General features: G+C 36.8%; 1 protein-coding gene across 1 annotated transcript in view; it reads left to right on the plus strand.

The window, feature by feature from the left end:
* Positions 1-2,554: 2,554 nt before the first annotated feature.
* The window catches only part of LOC116250045 (uncharacterized), a 46,545-nt gene continuing 27,789 nt past the window's right edge, over positions 2,555-21,310 (plus strand). The window contains exons 1-14 of the mRNA XM_031623381.2: positions 2,555-2,830; positions 2,931-3,038; positions 5,284-5,432; positions 5,515-5,596; positions 5,733-6,127; positions 6,893-7,325; positions 7,432-7,655; positions 8,892-9,087; positions 9,544-9,689; positions 9,772-9,952; positions 10,320-10,373; positions 10,920-11,099; positions 12,330-12,442; positions 14,656-14,835. Of these exons, the coding sequence (XP_031479241.1) occupies positions 2,684-2,830; positions 2,931-3,038; positions 5,284-5,432; positions 5,515-5,596; positions 5,733-6,127; positions 6,893-7,325; positions 7,432-7,655; positions 8,892-9,087; positions 9,544-9,689; positions 9,772-9,952; positions 10,320-10,373; positions 10,920-11,099; positions 12,330-12,442; positions 14,656-14,835 (2,588 nt within the window). The 5' untranslated portion in view covers positions 2,555-2,683. The remainder of the gene's footprint in view (positions 2,831-2,930; positions 3,039-5,283; positions 5,433-5,514; positions 5,597-5,732; positions 6,128-6,892; positions 7,326-7,431; positions 7,656-8,891; positions 9,088-9,543; positions 9,690-9,771; positions 9,953-10,319; positions 10,374-10,919; positions 11,100-12,329; positions 12,443-14,655; positions 14,836-21,310) is intronic.

Here is a 21,310-nt window from a genome sequence, read left to right on the forward strand (position 1 = left end):
ACCAAATTGTTCTATTATGATATCAAATTTTCATAAGCAGGGTTTTCTAACCACTTTTGGTCTGTGTGGTGTCGAGGCAACCCTCGGTGTTACATAGCTGTTCACACCCTGAACTTCCTATTGACTTGTGTGGTCAAAGGAAAACCGCACTTGAAGTAGTAAAATTTGGGTTTTGTGGGAAGATGAATTTTTAGGAGAATATGACCCACCCATCGGTAAGATGATCAACGGTTCATACCGCCTTTAATATGGGTAATCAATCCATAGACTAGATTTTATCAAGCTTTGACAAGTCATTTTTCCTAAGCATGTGTAGATATTAGATTTTAAATTTTAGTGTTCATTTTGAGCAAGACTTGGATTTGATCTCTGTGGTTTGGAAATTGGGAGATTGGGAATCTGTATAGGATTTTTGAATTAATCCCAAATTGATCTTTGGTTTGGTCCAAAAATTGGAATTTTGAGAATTTGGGTAGGATTGAAATTGGATAGAATTAAAGATTGTATTCTTAAATTAAAAATGGGAGATTTGGGATAGACCTTGGAAATTCCTGGAATTGGAACTTGTTTTTGAAACCAATATTTTGGTTTTAGAAAATTGAAAGTAGATCTTAGGCATTGAAATTTTTAAGTTTGAAAATCGCCAGAAATCGACCAAACATTTTGAGATTTTGAACTTGGTTTTTGGAAGTATTGGGAAAAACTTTATTTTACTCGTTTGGTGAGTTTGGAAAATTGGATAGAATTGAAGTTCAGGTTGGAGATTGAATTGTCTTGATTTGAAAACTTTGATATTGGAAGTTTTGACCAAAATCATGAAAATTTGCTTGATTTGGATTTGAAAGTTGGCTTGATTGATAGCTCCTATTATTTTTCAAAGTGATAGGATATTTTGAAGTACATGTTTCCAAGTACATTTGGTGGGAATATGTTTTCACTAATGATTTTGGATTTGATCAAAATTTTTTGGTTCCATCCTTGGAACCAATTGGGCGGGAACGTCCAAATGGGCTGTCCTAACTTTTTTAGTTTTAAAACTAGTTGGTCAGTTTTCTTGAAATTGAAACTAGTAAGATGGGTAAGTCTTTTTGGACTTTTCATCTTGCTTTTTCAGAAATTCTAGATGAGGATGAAGGACTTATTCTTTAAACGCCTCCTTGGTTTTTCATTAGTTTGAAAAATGAATTAGTTAATTTGGAATATTTTTTAATAGAGTATGCTTGCTTGAGCCACTCTTTATTTGATTGGTCTAGATCATGGCTGATCTAGTCTTGGGCGTTTTATCATCACCACGTCGAGATTGAAAGAGTCTTTTGACTCCTTTGAATCGGGAATATTTTAATTTGTTCGGGTTTGAACGGAGTTAAATCCGAACTGGGATTCTTGTGAATTGTTTTCCTAACTAGCTTTTAGGAAAATTGAGGAAATTGTGGCTCTAGGCGATTCATTCCAAAATTTTTTTAGAAAGAGAATAAAGAAAGAAAGTCACTCCCATTTTTTTTTTTTCTCTTCGTGTTGGAATAAGATTTTAATTCTCACTAATGAAAACTTCAATCTTGATTGAAAATTCGAGTTTTACATCTTGATCTGCATTGACCTCGAATTTAATCTTGAAATTTTTGCTTAAATTTGACAAAAATCCTAATTTTTGCAATTCATTAAATTTTGCTAGTGGTTTCTATACTTGGATTAGGCGAATATCGATTCCGCTCTTGGAATTTTTATTGAAAATTTTCAAAATTGAAACAATTTGAAAAAATTTGAGGTGTAAAAAGCGGCCCAAAATGGCTAGAAAAGTCAGCCCATGGCAACTAAAGTTGGTGACAATATCAGGTGTTTTTTGGGGTGACCAATATGCACTCTTTTTTCTTTATTATGAAACAGGACTGAATGAGGACTTAAGACGGATTAGATAGACCCCAATTGTAACAAACTCTTGTGGGAGCTTTTGTAGATGTGATTTGAGTAACTGATAGAATCATTTCCTTTAACAAAATTAAATCTCACAAGATCCAATACAAGCCTGGATTGAGTTTGACGTGTTGACACGCAAAAATGAACTATCCTAGTGCGAGAATATGGATGTTAATGGATTCGATTCACATCAGATATTCTGATGTTGGAAGAAAATCACACCCGATTAAGGAATCAAACCGAATATGGATTTGAAAAATGAAAGCTAACTGAATTCAGATTCAGTTTCATATAATATATGTTGAAACGTAGCTGATTTTTTTTGTCCTGGTTCGGATATAAATTCAAATTTAGTTTCAAATCTTGTATTCAATATCCTACGAAAGTCAATATTACAGTGTAATTTTAACTCGCTTGCGTATTTAAAAGTCTGATTTGAATTCATATCTGAAAATAGAAGTCGGATTGAATTAGATTCTGATTATGATCGGACTCGTATGTAGTACAGCCTTTTCTTATTTAGTACTTAAATTCAAATATGTGACTATTTGATAAACACATCGATCCATATCCACGACAGCTCGCAAATCAAGTGAAATGAGATAGGCCAGGGAAAGTAAATTATATATACGTATAGTCCCGATTTGAACTTACCTGCGGCTAGATAGGGGAGAGAGAGGAGAGGGAGAGATCTGCAAAAGCCTCTGCTGCCGCGCATCCTCCCTCTTCATGATCTCGACTAGATCGGTCGGAGGAAGTGAAGGAGACGATGTCGATAGCGTACGGATGGCCGCAAGTGATCCCTCTAGAGCCCGGCCTCTGTCCAACCTCCCCGCGGATCGTCTTCCTGAGGGTCTCCAACGGTCTTTTGCTCGTCGTCTCCCCCTTCCACCTCGAGCTCTGGAGCTCCTCCCAGGTACTGCGCCCCTAACTCCAACTCCTTTTTGTCCTTCAATCTTATGGTGCCGAGATCGCGTTCAATTGTCTGAAAATTTTTGGGGCGCCATGCTCATCAGCATAGGGTGAGACTGGGGAAGTTCCTGAGGGATCCGGACTCCGTACAGAAAGAGGGTGAGAACATGGAGGCAATTTGGAGTCCCGATAACTCGAGGGTCGCGGTCATGGTAGGTTGTCTTGGTGTTATTGGTCTTCTTTTATGTTACCCTTTTCCTTTCATACCATTGGCTGCTATTCGGTTGGTATTTTGATATATAGGATTCTGCATTGCGGGTGTCTGTGATGTGGATTGTGGTAGGTAGGGATGAAAATATAGAATTGAGTGAATCTCCGCGATGAGTATTTTTGCTTGGTTCGTTTTGCGTGTATGTACGAAATTAATGGATTGTGAGGATAATTTGGTATTAGTGGGTAGAAGTTGGCGTCTATGCAACTCTATGTGGCCTATTGTGAGTTTATAACAATTTGTTTCTGTTACGTTAGTTGAAATTTGAATTGTGTTATATTACAGTGAAGAAACTATCAAGAAACTAAAACGCCGCACTACATGCCAGGAAGCGTGCGCTTGAAAAATAAACATCTGAGTTTTGATTGTTATCCTTGTGAGCAAGCAATATCTGGCGAACAAGAGACGTCTTTTAACTAAAAATGAAGAGAATGGTTGACGCTGTTGGAAAGAGTAAACTCACATTAACACCAGAAGATGTTATGATGACGGTTGATGTAGAGTGTACGTCCACTACAAAATTTATTAACTTCTTGTAGATTTTTCAGCCTGATGCCATATTTGGATACAAGGATGTCTTCTGCACGGTTGCTAATTGTGGCTTCCTTTATTCACCAAACACGATAGACTGATTGCCTATGCAATAGAGAAGACTGTTTGCAGTTCTCCGAGAAGAACTGAAGCTTATACTAGACAGTTTACCAGACATTTTCTTTCCTTTTGGCTATGCGTGCATACTTTCTTAATCCTATTGCTGCAAACGAAATGTTTACAAGGTTAGCTGCAAATTCATCTACAGCTGTCACAATACATTGAGAAGTGCATAATCTACATTTTTCATTTCTCATCCTCACAATTGAAAGGATTTACCAGTGGTTGGAAGTTTATAAAACGAAGAGCCTGATGGAGAAAGCAAAAGTGATGTCAAAGATGGGGAATGAGAAAATTTTTGACATTCGCATGTATCTTTGCTGCGCCCATTCTGTGTTTACCTATAGGGAGTCATAAATGGCTTTTTGGTACTGCTTTTGGAATGGTGAGTAATTAGCTGAATACTGTAACATAAGCTAAATAAACGATATCCTTTTAAAACTCACATACCTCTGCCTTTTCCACATCAAGGAGGGGCATGCGACCTACACATGCTAGCCATTAAGCTTTTGTTTTACCTTGTCCTGCCATTTCTTGAATAAAACTTGTCATCTTATCATTTATATGAGTACATATCAACTCTCAGGTTACCACTATCTATTATTTCCGTGCCAGGCTTCTGATCAGGAAAAGCTGTAGTCTTTTTTGCAACTTAATTTCTACTTTCTAATGCTCCATGGGAACAAATTGAATAATTGACAAACAAGTCCTAGTGACAATCTTCTACTTTGATTAGCATCTTAAAACCATGGGAGGTTTTCACCTAGGTTAAAATTGCAATCATGTTGTCAATATTCTTGACAATTCCTTAGAGAGATTGTTCTAGTGTGTGTAATTTTCTCCTCAGGTAAATGTTGAATGCTGTAAAGATCCAAAGCCACCAATAAGATAAAAGCTTTGAAATGATAAATGAGCAATGTTTTATTGCAAAATTTTAGTTATATACTCATGCATTTTAACAGGAAACAAATTAAAAAACATCCAGTTAAAAGATAATATACAATTTTTTCCCCAAATCTTACATAGCATGATATCATTGTGCTATACAATGTCAGTCAACATTTATAAGTATCATGGTGTTTGATTAATAATGATGTTTGATTCTAACATGTCAATAGTTTTCATATTATTATAGATATTGGTGGTCTACAGTTTCAAATTTTCCAACAAATTACAGTCATTTCACACAGTGATGAGTTCTTGATGTTAAACTGTTTTTTGCTCACCACCAACCTAAATTAATGTAAGGTGCATCAGAATCAGTTAATGTCTTGTTTATTACTGTATATCTTAAGTTTCTATCTGGAAAGGAATCACCTTTTCAGATTCTCTCCACCTTGTGTAAGCTTGGCTCTGGGATGTACTGATGGAGCCATCTTATCTTTTTTTATTATGAACCCTTGGTAGCTTGGGTATACTGATCTTCCTGATGACAGGATATTTGACATTGAACTTTGAAGTGTTTAGTGCCTAACTGTTTACTTATTTCCGACTTTTGTGGCTTGTGTTCTGATCCAGCATTGTGTTTCTTGCAGACATCTTTATTCTTTCTGTATATATTTAGTATCCAGTTTACTGGAAAACAATTGATACTTGGAGGAAAGCAATCTTCTGGACTTTTCCTCGCAACCATATCAATTGCGGCTGTAGAGAAGGCTCCCTATTCTGAAAAGAGGTTGACGATGTAAGGCACAACTGTTTTCATATGGAGAGGGTCTTTTGTCCATTAGAACTATTTTGATATATTTTTTTATTTGATTTCTCAGAAGTAATTTTGTGTGCGATAATGATAACATTCTTCTTGGCCTGTCAACTGGTGCAATGTCCCTCATCTCCTGGAAAGGAGAGGTATGAAAATATGTAGATCTACCTCTTTCATTTATTATTTAGTTAAATTATGAATTTGATCATTTTTTTGTTTTTGTATGTTGCAGAAATATTTTTTTCCTCTAATTACTTCCCCTTATGTTATTTGTTTATCCAGTTTCTCCACATGTTTGAACTTCATTCCCATCCTTTGGTTAATACAGAACTGCATCTTTCTCTGGATAATGGATCTTCACTATCTGAAGACAGTACTCAGCATAGGTTGAAATCCAACTATGCTATCCATCAACTTGAGTTGTCAATACCACTAAGATTACTAGTTGTTCTGTATTATGATGGGCCAGTCGCTTTATGTTCTATCAGCAAGAAAGGGTTGAAGCTGACAAATTCTATACAAACTGAAAGATGGTTGGGATCCTCTGATGCTGTCTGTGCTTCAATTGCTTCAGATCAGCAAATTCTTGCAATTGGCTGCAGGAGAGGGGTTGTTGAATTGTATGACTTGTCAAAAAGTGGATCGCTTTTGCGCAATGTATCGTTGTATGATTGGGGGTAGGTTCTGCATCCACGCGTGACATTTGCATATGGTTATGCCTACAGTCGTGCAGTTGTTTTAGTAAGTGGTCATCCTATAGAACTACTATATGTGGTTTTTTATTGGGTAAATCTTATTTGCGTCTCTTGTGAGCTGGTGGGTTCTCGGTTAATTAACAATTTTATAGAAGCTCCTTTTCTTTTTGAGTTGCTATCTTATGACCATTTCTCTGATCTTGGATTTTTGTTATGCCTATTCCAAATTAAGTTTCACTAGGTAGAAGGTTCTTAACCATTTTCTGGGGAATTCTTGTAAAAATAGGCAATCTGGGAATAAACAAAGTGATGATTTTGTAGTCTCATAATGTGCGATAGAATAAGTGATTACATGATTTGGTGCATCTACCTTTGAAATTCTTCCCTTAAAAGTCCTCTTTGAAATGATTTTATAGAAAAGGACAATTTAACATCTAACATTAGACAAGAATGTTAGCTCCTTAATGGCTAATGATCCTAGTAAGCAGATGGTGGTGCATTTCTCCGGAAAACCTTTGTCTCTGTCCAACATTTTCTCCATTTTATTTTTCCATTTTTACAGGACATTATTCTGGAGAGCGGATACAGTACATTGATTCTGAAGTGAATATGATCATCTTGTTAGCCTTTTTCTTTTGATTATTCTGGAATATTATATATTCTTTATAAAGTTTTCAAATTGGAATGGAACTTTTGAATATTTTTGCCTAAACTTTATTTGTTGATTTTTGTTGACTTTGATTACAGATATTCTGTTGAGGACACTGGTTCAGTGAGTTGCATATCCTGGGCCCCTGATAATGCTTCTTTTGCAGTTGGATGGAAGTGTAGAGGATTAACAGTTTGGTCCACATCTGGATGTCGTCTGATGTCTACCATTCGTCAGATTGGAATTAGTTCTGCCACTTCACCTATTGTGAAATCAAATCAGGATTGCAAGTATGAGCCTATGATGGGTGGAGCATCTTCTGTTCAGTGGGATGACTATGGATATAGGATCTACGCCATAGAGCAGCGTACATCTGATAGGGTTATTGCATTTTCATTTGGTAAATGCTGTCTCAATCGTGGTATTGCAGGCACTACATATGCTCGACAAGTGATTTATGGTGAAGACAGGGTGCTTCTGGTGCAACCAGAAGATACAGATGAGCTTAAAATATTGCATCTTAATATTCCTGTAGGACATCTAAACTGAATCCCAATTGTTGATGCATGTTGAGCTGTTTTTAATTTGTTTATATTTTGGAGGAAAAATGCTATTAATGTTTGTCTTGTTTTATCAGGTATCATATATGTCTCAGAATTGGCCAATTTTACATGTTGCTGTTAGCAAAGATGGTATGTACTTGGCAGTTGCAGGTCTGCGTGGCTTAATTTTGTATGACATGAAGTATAAAAAATGGCGCCTCTTTGGGGATATCACTCAGGAGCAGAAAATACAGTGCAAAGGCTTGCTTTGGCTTGGAAAGATTGTTGTTGTTTGCAATTACAATGATTCTTCAAGCCTGTGAGAAACTTCATCCTCACTTCTCATGTACCATGCATTCATTATAAGTCGTCTCGTGGTTTTTCGCATTTGTTGATCAATGATCAGTTTCTGACATCCTGAGTCAGCATTGTTATCTTTTGAACTAAATAGGCTACCGTCATGCGTTTTTTGTCTCTAGCTGCATATTCTGGCAAATTACTCTGCTCATTTTTAATCAAATGGAGAATGCCCTCTTGGTCTGGTTTATCAATAAATTTGCAAAACTTTGCCACCATGTGTCTACTGTCTAGATAATATCCACATACCATCATGATAACCTTGTTAACAGAAAACCAGCACTTGTACTCTTTCCTGTTTAGGAAGCATATCTTATCGGTTCCTCATAGTGGCAATTCGTTTGGCAAACAGTGCCTATTTGAACATTTTCAGAGAATGGAACTCCATTGCGACATGCCCTTTCTTCGTGGCTGATTAAGGAAGAATCCCTTCCCCATGCTGCCATTGTCCAAACAAAAGCCATTATGTATTACCAAATGAGCATGGCAACATTCATTTTTCTAACAGAGTGTGTCTGATAATTCTTCTTCACTACCTTTTTGTATGTGGCATCTTTGTCCTGCAAATATTGCTTATGCATTGCAATGGAAGTGGTGCGACAGTTTAGACACATAAGCCATTAGACTACACCTTGCATGTTTTAGCCTTCCAGGTTATATCAGGTAAGGGAAATGGGAACCAAGACCTGTTATTCATAATTTAATGTGCTAAATCTCAATTTTTAAATCTCAATTTTTTCTTGAAATTACAGACAAAACATTAGCTAAGGTTCATCTGTTTGCAACAAAAGTCATAGTTATTATGTGAATTTTCCTTCCACTTTGTTTCTTGTTGAGAGTAGTTAAGCTGCATAATACAATTCTTGAGCACTATCTAATTGTTGTTTATTGCTTAAATTAAAAGCTAGACTTTGGACATTGGGTTCACCCTAACATGTTAAATTCTGGTACTCCTATCCATATTTCCTTTCTAATGCAGGGTGTATCAGCCCGTTTGTATTCACATATTTCATTATTGAGAATTTTTTCATTTCGTTGTACATAAATTGTTAATGGATGCATGCAGGGATGTATTCTGCGATTGTTTTTACCTTACAATCATCTAGAATATTCTTTTTTCTGTTTTATTTTGCTTTGTTAACTTGGGTTGCATGTGAGTGATGTATAGTGAAAGTAGATAAATTTGTTTCTTGTGCAGATACGAGTTACTTTTTTATCCAAGATACCATCTTGATCAGAGCTCAATGCTTTGTCGCAAAACATTGCCTGGAAAACCGATTGCCATGGATGTATGCCAAGATTACATACTTATCACGTACCATCCTTTCGATGTTCATATTTTCCATGCAAAAGTGATTGGCGAGTTATCACCTTCAGGCAATCCGGTATTAGAGGTAGAAACCTTTATAGTTTTGTTCACACTTACAGGTGCATATTTATGAAATTTATAGGTTTTCCATGAGTGAGCTCAACAAGAAGTCTGTAGCCAAATGCAGTATGTTGAGTATTGAAAACGAAAAGAATATCTGCCTGCATTTAGCGTCTGCATTCCCTGCATTGAGTCTCCTTCATTCAAATAGATGCTTGTGGCTTGTTTCGTAAATCCGAGTCTTGTATTTTGCAGTATTGTTATGATAGTAGTACTTGTTAACTGTGAGTCAAGTTTCTTGAGCTATGAGCAAAACCAGTTTGGAATGAGCAATCTAGGGAAACCAGAAAGCAAACATAAAACTAGAAAACAAGTAAGCATAAGAATAGAAAATAAGAGAGCAATTTCCCTTTATGTGTATGCAGTGAATTTCTCTAGCTTTCATGTGTTTGACATTGGAAAGTACTGAAATGATAAACAGCTCCATAAAGTGCGGGAACTATCAATCATGACAGCAAAAAAGCACCTTGCAGCAATGCGAATCATCCCTGACCCTTCACCAAGAGAGAGTACTGCAACAAAAAAGAATTCTATGCCTGCTTCTTTTATGTACAGACAGCCAACCAGGTGTGCTTCCTTCTTGTTTCTATTTAGCTAGGATATGTGTTTTTTTGCCAAGAGAATTGGCCATCAGTTCTGCATGATGTAGGTGCTTGATATTACGAGCAAGCGGGGAGCTATCATTACTTGATATGGATGATGGAAGTGAGCATGATCTCACAGACTCAGTTGAACTATTTTGGGTGACTTGTGGGCAAACAGAAGATGAAGACAAATCTAACTTGATTGAGGAGGTTTCTTGGTTGGATTATGGTCACCGTGGGATGCAGGTAGATACTGCACTAATTTTTGGACTCCCATATTGTGGGAGGTGCCTTGTAAATCTTCGCTTTTGCTGGTCAATGTTGGACTTAGGCGAGGTCCTACTGATTGAGAAATATATTTAGCTCACAAAATAAGTGGAATGGAGTCTGCCAGCAGTTTGATGGTTTACTCGTCAATTCACTATTTTGAGCCCATTAATCCTGGCAGCTGCCTGGGCACTATGTCACATACGGCTAGATGAGGATTCAGCTACCATGTAGCTGCTGTCCCTCTGCAGTGTGGCAGAAAAAAAACCTACTTGCTCTATCTATCTGGTTCATTGTTCCTTCTAGTTGTGGAAAATATTCCTGAGTACATTCTTGCTTTTCATAGGTATGGTATCCATCCCCAGGAGTTGATCCTTTTGAGCAGGAAGACTTCTTGCAGGTATTTTACATTTCCTTTGGCTAAGACAGTAGCAGTTTAGGGAGGGGATACATAGCCATAGGGTGTTAATGTGGTTGTTGTTGCATGTGCCCTGTGATTTTATTCTTATTTTTCTTTATCCATCCCATGTAGTAGAGGTGGGCTGAGCTGTCCACACCCCCACCAAATTCAGTTGCTTAAAGTAATTGAGACTATACAAGCAGGTATATCTAGTCAAAGTTTGATAAATCTTTTCAACTTATAGAAGTTTTCCTGGTCAACTGATAGGTAAAGACTGAATACTTTATATTATACATTTCAGGCTAGGAAATTTGGCATAGGAAACAATTTTAGTTAATTGCATTTTGCAGGCTCTCTCTCTCACACACACATGCACACAAACACAAAAGCATGCATACATGGCAATTATTCTTTGTCTTCATAAAAGAACTCTAATGGCTCTGAGTCTTCTGACAAGGAGTCAACTGCATTGCTACTCTTAAGTCTCCATGTAACTTTGGTAGTGTCAGTTCATGACATAACTGGATATCTTGCTTGCTGTTGCAGTTGGATCCGGAACTTGAATTTGACAGGGAGGTTTATCCACTAGGGCTTCTTCCAAATGCAGGAGTTGTAGTCGGTGTCACCCAGAGAATGTCGTTCTCTGCATGCACAGAATTTCCTTGCTTTGAGCCTACTCCTCAAGCACAAACAATATTGCATTGCTTGCTACGTCACCTTCTCCAGGTCATTCATCATGATTTTCCATTTATTTTACCTTTCCATAGGGGATCATTTGAAATCTCTCACATTCTTTCCCTTTTTTTCTGGCAAAATAAACTTTCTTTATTTTAAGTCCACTTATCATTAGAATTACTGGGGTCCTCGCTGCATCCTATATCTGTGATAATTGATCAGTAAAGATAATTGAGATTTCCAGACTGTTGGGTTCTTGAACATGGGCTCAGACACATGTACAACCTAACAGCCTAGCATGATAGTTATGTAGAAATTTAGTACTCATAATCAGTTGTATCAATGTGCACGTTCAGTGAATATGAACATGAACCTTCAGTTGAATTATGTATTTTAGATTGTGGATGTGGTATTGAAACTTTGCTCTTGTTGTCCTTGAAATATATGACCTACCTTGAATTATTGATCCAACCACATATTGCAGTTGCCCTCCAGTAGATGACCATGTCCCATCTGCATCAAATGTAAGTGCTGTGGCAGCCTCTTCAGGATCTTTGATTGTCAAATAGGACTGCAGACACACTCTGTCTGGTGCTTGGATAGCCTGGACAAGCCAAACACGATTGATCGTATGTCCAATTCTGCATTGGGAAGAAGAAGGGAGTGAGCAAGAGGAAAGGAGGTCAAGGGATGGGGAATGCCTTCTTCCTTCCAGTGCCACTCTTGGAACACCACATGAAACAAAAAATGTTCTGATAGATTTCTGGGGTTGCAATCTCCAGCGCGACCTGTGTGTGGCCCTGCTTCGTACACGTATAGTAGTTTGGGACCTTGGGTATTAAGCTGTCAAGCTATGTTGAACGTCTTTAATCTATTTTACCATATCGGTTACATTATGTTCTGCTTGTCTTTCAAGATTATGGAAGTTTATGCAGTCATCAGAGGTTCATATATTTTCTCCTTAATAAGGCATTGACAGCAGAAGATCTGCTGACATTATGTTAATGTATTTATACTGATATGCCACCTGTATTATTTACTAATTTAAGTAAAGTTATAATTTTAGTCTATGCAAGAACCTAAGTAGTGGATGACCCTCACCGGAGTCCTCTAAAGGCAGCCCTTTTCTCTAAAGTCAGAGCTGGTTGTCCTCCCTCCTAGTTTGGGAGGAAACAATGGTGTTTTTTTGAACCAGCCAACTAGATAAATTAGGATACTTTTCTCTTTTCTATTTATCTGCGTGTAACTTTAATTTTACTGGTTAATTCTGCTTGTTGTCAGAGGGACAAGATTGAGGAGGCTTTGTCGCTGGCACACCTATCAGCTGAAAAACCTCATTTCTCTCATTGTTTGGAGTGGTTGCTCTTCACGGTGTTTGATGCAGAAATATCAAGGTGTGGAACTGATGTTATGCACCATATAGAATGTTGTGATAAGTGAGTCTTGAAACTAAAAAAATAACGAATTGTCACTTTGAAGTTGGATGCATACTAGGTAACTTATTTTTCCTTTTGGATGTTATTATCTGGTTCAAAGGGTCAGCACCAACCTTGATGAAATGCTACTCGTTTCATCTCCTGTATGATATAGGTTTTTCCCTTGCCCTCTAAAGATTGCTTGTTTATTGGATTTTCAGATGGTCTCTAGAAAATGGCCTCATGGAACTTTGATTCTTCTAACTGGTTATTATCCAGTTACTGGCTCAATCATGCTATTTTTATTGAAAGTAAGAACAATCATGTTTTACAGGACATCTCAAGATCTGAACTAGAATCTGTTGCTGTAAAGAATGCCTAGCCAGCAACATTTGTTTTGATCAGCTCACAATCTCTCCTATAAGGGGTACCTGTTATAATCTTACTTTGAAGGACTTTGGGGAAATAGTTGCGGAGACATGCCATCAAATATTTCAGCATGTGTTTGATTCTTGCTTCTGTTCTTTTCATTTTATTGTTAGTGCTTTTTCTTTCACCCATGGTTTCCCTGATGACCCTTAGCTTTTTTTCTCTTTGTTCCTTATGATTTTCTTCAACTTATTTTGCTCCTCATTTTTTGGGGCTAATTTTTGGTTTGGCATGCGGCCTTTTTATCATCATCCAAAAATATATGTATCCCTCCATAATCTTCAAAATGGCACATAATCCGTGTTATCGTTAACCCTAAAGAACCTAGTAAAATTTTGTCAAGAAAGCATCTTGATTATCCTCAAGTATGACATTGATAACTTTATTATAATGATTTATCTTTTACTGGTAATTTTGAAAAATTGAGTTCTATCTTATAAGTTGAACTGTTATTCACAGGCCCCAGCTGCTTGGTCTTTGTTATATACTGATGTTAGTAGAAGCATGTAGAATCACATAGTGAAAGAGTTTCCAATTGGTGTAGTAGTGTTAGGCAACGGGTATAGAATTGGATCTGATCCCCATGGGGACTGATCCAGTGGTGCTTATAAATAAGGTCGAGGGAGCCTAGTGGGAAAACATCACGAATATTGGGTGTTTTACCTTCTGGGAAGGGAAGATCCTAATCAGGGATTAGGGACTGGTCTGCGTGAGTTAGGGTTTGGGCAAGGGGCTTCCTTTCTCTGTAATCAGTTACGTTAGCAGGAGGCTAACAAGTAATTTCTCATTTTTAAGGAGCATATTTGCAAATAGGAAAATTAGTATTTGAAAATAGTAAGATAAATTGAATGAAACCACAAAAGGGAAATAGAACAATGATATCACCAATATTAGTTGTGATTTTTCTTTCCGTATTTCACTTGTTGAACTTTTCAAGGAAGCCTTACTAATGTTATCCTGAGATGTATTTGGTGACCATAAATTATTGTGTGCATGTGGACTCCATGAGTCCATATATGTGTTTGCAGTGTCTTTGCTTGTGATGGCAAGTATGATAATTCTGTTGGTGTTTAGGCACTCAAATATAAGGAACAACATGTCTGTAATTCTGTACTATTACTCAAGCTAAACTTTCTCATTTGGCACAAGCTCTTTCATGGGCTTCATTGACATTGAAAAGTACTTGAGCATAAGGTCTATAAAAGAGACATTGGTTCACAGGTAAGAGTTCTGAAAATCATCTGAAATTGAAAAGGTTATGCTATCTCAATATCCAAAAAGTTTCATCTTTGAAAAATGTGCTCTGTAATGTGTATAGTCATCTTCAAAAAATGTGCACCAAAAACTTGAAATTGGAATGCTAGTTGATATAGCAATGCTATCATTTTTTTCATTGGATTGCTAGAGGGGGATCCTGGTATATGTATTCTGGAGAAAAGGGCATCCATATGAGAACTGTCTATGCTGAGAATTTCGTGAACTGAGATAAACATGGATATTTGCACTGGTCAAATAATCATATTAGCATGATTTGTTTCCTGGCTTCATCTTTATGGGAATCATGTCTAGCGCATTTGCATATGTTAATAATAAAACATGCTTCTCGTTTATGCGTGAAATCACTTATTATGGACTTGCAGGATAATGTGAACGTGTGCAATAAAAAGAGAGAATATTTTTACTTATGGTGTTACCTATGAACAATCTATTCATACATGGTATCTTCCCCTCAAACTGATTGTGTGGAATTACCTCTCCTACAGGCAAAATGTTAGCAAGAACCAGTCTTCAGTTCCTAAAAAGACCAACCCTTCTATGTTGGAACAAACATGTAGCTTAATCAGGAATTTTCCTGAATACTTGGATGTTGTTGTGAGTGTTGCAAGGAAGACTGATGGACGGCATTGGGCAGATTTATTTTCAGCAGCTGGAAGATCAACAGAGTATGTTGCTTGTCCATTTCCTGCAGTACTTTTTAAATAAAAAATGTTAGTGCTGAATGAGTTTCTCAAACTTATTATGATAGGTATTCTGGACCTACATTCTTGTCCTTTTGATCTAGCACAATTCCATCAGCTTCAATTTTTCTGTTGAGTCATGCACTGCCACAATATTAAATTTGTCTATTAAATAGGTTTTCATGAACATTTCTTTTTGTTGTAGAATCTTCCTGAGCGTCAAGATTGTTTATTTAATCTAAGAGAACCTCTATGATGGGATTTGTGTTGATTCTGCTTCTCATTTATGTTTGTTTTCATTTGATGCTGAATGAACATTTTTTCCGTTGTTTTGCCTTGTTGCTTTTTGACTTCACATTTTTATTTGTTTGTCATCCACCAGAACTGTTTTCCATTATTTGTTATTTATTACTGGTGTTCTTTGTCTCCATATAATTGTACTGATGTATGGACAATGTTCTTCATCTTTCCAATTGTTTAAATTCATTGCATGATGGATACATGCCTTTGCACCTTTTTTTTTCCTTTGCTTATCAATTAATTGTTCATTCTGCTCTGTCCAATATGTCATCTGTCTATGCCTTTTTAGAATCCTTCCTGATTGAAGAAAAAGAGCTTGGGGAATGAAAAACGTCTTCTGTTTTTGTTAGCATGTTAACTCTAAAGCAATGTTGTAAAAAACGTATCGTAAGCCGTATAGGTCGGGCTGTAAGATACACCGTATCGTAAAATATCGTATCGTAACCGTATCATTTTTTTTAAATAATAATAAATCAGGAAAATTTGAAAAAAAAATCGAAAAATTCATAAAAAAATCAGTAAAAATAAAAAATAATAAGTTCTTCATAGAAAACATGTTTTAGATAATGATAGACTTATTATTGCTATAAGGTTACGCGTTCATCATTCATGGACATCAAAATTCATAACAATATCATTCCACAAAGCATAAGCCGTAAAGTGATAAAAAATTCAACAACCATAGATTCATCATTCAAAAGTCGTTCGATACATATAAAATGAAAGCACTCTTGACTTGACTCTCATTCTGTCATTCATGATTCATAATCTTCATCATCTTCATCTTCATCTCCATCTTCTTCTTTATCTTCATTGTCAAGAATTTGAAGATCCTCACAAACATATTCACCACCAACAGACTCTCTTTCATCAACACATCCTTTTGTTGCTTCAGCTTCAAGGTTGAAGCATTGAACATCTTCATCATCAAACATTGTTCTTCCTCAATCCATGGCTCTAGATCGTCAAAGTTTTACAAGCTGATAAGATCAAATTGAGATGTGTGCTTCCTTGCTGATGTTTTTTGTAATTCTCTACGCTAAATAAGAGAAAACTTGTTAATATATAATTACATATAAATATATTGTACAAAAAATGTAAATATTAAGCTATATTACCTTTGTCTCAACCTCATATTATATCGAACAAAGACAAAGTCATTCAACCTTTTATGTTCGAGCCTATTCCTTTTTTTTGCTATGGATATGTTGGAACACACTCCAGTTTCTTTCACATCCACTAGCACTGCATGTTTGGCTGAGGACTTTGATTGCAATACGTGCTAGGTTTGGACAATCAAACCCAAACCTATTCCACCACAAATCTAAACAAAAATATAATAAATCAATGTGAAAGTTCTAAAAGAATCAAATGTAACAACTGCAAAGTAAATTAAAAATTTCTATGTATTTACCTGGACGCATGGTTGTCCTGGCTCGAACGGTGCAATCTTCTCCCATGTCCCGAAAACAAGTATCATATAGATCCAACTCATTGTGCACAACATCGTGTTCTCTAGAATCTGTCACTAACACTTTAATGCAATTCAACAAACTATGCATGACTTCTCTGTCCTTCTTAAATGTAGGAGAAAACCTAATTGCAGGGTTTAGATAGTAAGCTGCTGCATGAAGAGGTTGATGAAGCTGTCCAGTCCACCTTTTATCTATAATATTCCATATGGGCATATATAACTTTTTATTTCCTTTCAAGTTGTTTCGAATTGCCTCTTTTTCTTTATCCATAGCCTCCTATAAGTACCCTATGGAAGCTCGCTGACGGCTAACCTGAAAACTTTTACTAATGGAACACAGACCTTCAATAGCTTCACACACGATTCCCAAAATTCGTTATTAAATATAATATCCACAAATAAAGAAACATTTCTGTTATGAGCATGTGGATATGCAGCTCATTCTTCACTAGCGAACATCTACCTCAAAGAAGTTCTTTGTTTCACCACACTCTGCACAGTCAATACATTTGTGGCAAATCTAGTTTGTGCAGGTCGTATTAATTCAACTCCTTTTGTAAACTTTCTCATCAAACTCAATACATATGCATGATTATAGATAAATTTTGTTACCTCTTGGAATTAGTCAAGAGCTGATTTCATAACATGCATCTCACTAAGATCTTGAAGCATTATATTAATACAATGAGTGGCACATGGAGTCCAATAAAATGTTCTATACTTTTGAAATAACATATCCCCTGCATCTGTATAATTTGCAGCATTGTCTGTAATAAACTGTACAACGTTTTCAGGTTCAACTTCTTGTACGACATTATAAAAAACATTGAACAAAATCTCAACAGTTTTAGGAACATCAAACAAATCAAGAGATTTCAAGAAAATGTACCTTTAGGGCAATAAACAATAAAATTTACAACTGTTTTGACCTTGTATCAGTCCATCCGACATAATGGAGCAACCTGTTTCCTTCTAACATAATTTCAACTAATCGCAATATTCAGACACTTCTTTCACTGCAAACTGAAGAATTTTGCCCCTCAACTAATGATATGATGACATTTTGAATTCGGGATCTATAGAAGCAATTGCATCTGTCATGGCTTGGAACTGAAAAGAATTAGTTGTATTAAATGGAATACATGCATCATAAAACCATTTCCCTACCATCCTTTGTGCATGAAGTAGCATACCTTTAGATGTCATAGCAGCACGAATCTACGGCTGACCACCTGGGTCAATATATGAAGGGAAAAAGCTCTTAATAGACCAACACTAGACCTACCAGTAGGAACTCCACCACTAGGTGGTCGCATACCACGCTTGACCCTAATATCTGGTGTGCCTCATTTCTTCCTTCCCGTTATGCCAGATTGACTTCCTTCATACGTGATTCCTTTCCCTCTACGATCTCTACCTCTTGATCTTTGCAAATCTGTTCTTAGACTCATATCATCTTCATCATCATCAACATTTTCATAAGCTTCTTCCTCTTCTTCTTCAGCTTCCCAAGGCTCATTATAGTCTACATCTGCCTCTTCCATTTCTTTTTGTATTTTCCTTTGACGTAAAACATTAAGCATATCTAAACATTGTTGACGCACAAATGGAGGCAAAGGTTTGTTTGGTTTTCCAACACATTGAGCCACATCTTTGGAGGTCCCTCCCCAATGATGTTTCATTCTAATAATTCCTCCTGAAAATGTGTTCTTACAAAAGTTGCATTTGAGTTTTAACCGGTCATTCTCCTTCACCCTTTCGCACCATTGCCATGTAGGATCCATATCTTCACAAAAAAAGTAAAAAACGAAATCCCACGATAAACTTAATGAAAAACAATCAAAATCTTTCAATCTACGGTAAAAATATATGAATATGTGGTAAAAACAAGAGATTTCATACCTTATAGAGAAGAAATCAAGAAAACCCCTTTCCTCCCAACGAAAATCAACCACCCACGCACAAATCGATCCTTTAATCTTTGATTCCACTGTGAAAATCAACTTTTTTATGGTGAAAATGGACGATCGCCCTCTTTGACGACAGTGTCCGAGCGTGAGAAATGAAGAACAGAGGGTTTTTTAAAAAAAGAAGTCGAATAAGTAGGTCTAGGGCGAGCTTTTGCGACATCAGCTCGTATCGTACGATACGGGCCCTGTACGATACAGGAACGATGCACCCCTTATTTACGATACGGGGGATGTATCGTACCGTAATTTCAAAATGATACGGTACGTATCGTACGATACGGGCTCGTATCGTACGATACATACAACACTGCTCTAAAGAGGCTTTCATATATATACTCTTCATGTAATAAACCTCCATCTTTTATGGGGCAAGCACAATAGACATAAAACAGTGCTAATAAAATGAATGAGTAGAAAAACATAGTTGTACAGACACATGTAGAAAGCACAAAGTAGCTGCAGTTGTAGACACCAAGAAGGAAAAAGGAAAATTCACGGTGCAATCACATTGATTGACATTATTTGTTAAAGTTTGAAAGATGGTTAAATCTCAAAAGTTTCCTTCGCCAAAACAAGAAGAACAGTTGCATTTGGAATTTGAGGGTGCAGATGACACTCTACACAGTGTTTTGGGTTTGTTTGGGTGACAATTAAAAATGGTTTGTGAAAAATCCAATTTTGACAAAACAACGTTTCAAAAGAAGTGAATAATCTGACCCCTAGGTCACAGTATACCTGTACTGATTTAGGTAAGGGTATTGCGAAGTAGGCACTGACATAGCAACTTTAAAAAGTATAGATACGAGAATATGGTAAGGGGTGTGTGTGTATGAGTGTGTGTGTGTACACAAAATCCCACAAAAACTCATCATTAAAGTTCATAAACCATTAACATCCCAAAACAAAAAGTTCATATGCATAGTCCCATGAAATTAAAATAAAAACATTGTTTATCATAAACCAAAATGAAACGTGATTATCGGCTAAAAACATTTCGTAGCTCTTCCATGTCCATCTCTTCCCTCCCCTCTTTGTCTTTGTCTTCCTCCTCCACTTGCACATCAAGATTTGATTGAACAGATGGTTCATGTAACTCTAAATTAAGAAATTCAAGCCCAATTTCTCCTTTTAAGGGCAAATACTTCACTATTAAAATCCCAATTTTTGTCAATTCTTTTCCTATTGTTAAATACACGTAACCCTAATCTCATATTAATATGAGACTAGGGTGTGTTACCAATTTACAAAAATAGTCCACTAAACATAGGATAATAATAAAGTGGACATATTTCAACTTTCTAATATTTTAGAAAGCCTCCACCCGACTACTATAAGTATTTAACACTCCCCCTCAAGCTGGAGCATAGATATCAATCATGCTCAGCTTGTTACATCCTCTCAAGAAATCGCCAATGGGAAGAGCCTTATTGAACATATCAGCAGCTTGATCTTCAGAAGAGACATGAATGGTGTCAATGACTCCTTCTTGTACCAAGTCTCGAACATAATGACAATCTACTTCAATGTGTTTAGTCCTTTCATGGAAAACATGATTATTTGCAATGTAGGTTGCTGCTCTATTGTCACAGTACATCTTCATTGGGAGTGTCACTGAAATCCCCAATTCTAGAAGCACAGATTTGACCCAAGATATTTCAGCCGTAGTTTGGGCCATAGCTCTATATTCAGACTGAGCACTAGATCTAGCATCCACATTATGTTTCTTGCTTCTCCAAGAAATAAGATTCCCACCGACAAAGACACAAAAATCTGTAGTAGATTTCTTGTCATGTACTGACCCAGCATAATCAGCATCACTATATGCTTCTATGTCCACACATGCTCCCTTTTTGAACCATAACCCCTTTCCCGGGGCTGATTTCAAGTATTTTACCACCATTAGAGCAGCCTCCCAATAAATTTTTTGAGGTTTTTCCATGAATTGACTTGTTCACAGCAAAGCTGATATTTGGTCGAGTGATAGTCAAGTATAAAAGTTTCCCTATCAACGATCTGTAAGAACGGGAGTCAAAAGCTTCTGAGTCATCATCATGAATATGAATTCGAGGATTCATAGGAAGTGTAGCCGGTTTGGCTCCCAATAACTCTGTTTCCTGCAAAAGATCAAGAACATATTTCCTTTGAGACATCGCAAGTCCTTTATTACTGTGAGCCACTTCAATGCCAAGAAAATAACGAAGTGGACCAAGATCTTTTGTGACAAAGTGTTTCTGTAGAAACTCCTTTGTCTGAGCTAACTCGTGAATACTTCTCCAGTGAGGACAATATCATCAACATATACAATCAATATCACTATACCAGAAGTCCCTCTCTTGATAAACAACGAGTGATCAAACTGAGACCTTTGAAATCCACACTTAGAGACAACCTCACTGAGCTTATGAAACCATGCACGAGGGCTTTGTTTAAGCCCATAGATAGCCTTTTTAAGTTTGCATACCTTGGAACACTCCCCCTGTCGTTCAAAACCAGGTGGTTGTTGCATATAGACTGTTTCAGAGAGATCACCATATAGAAATGCATTTTTCACATCAAGCTGAAAAATGGGCCAATCTTGCTGAACTGCGAGAGATATAATAAGGCGAATAGTACCTAACCGTGCCACATGCGAAAACGTCTCGAAGAAGTCCACACCATAAGTCTGTGTATAGCCTTTAGCAACAAGACGGGCTTTGAAGCGCTCTACAAACCCATC

Source organism: Nymphaea colorata, chromosome 3, assembly GCF_008831285.2.
Source record: "Nymphaea colorata isolate Beijing-Zhang1983 chromosome 3, ASM883128v2, whole genome shotgun sequence".
Taxonomy (NCBI): Eukaryota; Viridiplantae; Streptophyta; class Magnoliopsida; order Nymphaeales; family Nymphaeaceae; genus Nymphaea; species Nymphaea colorata.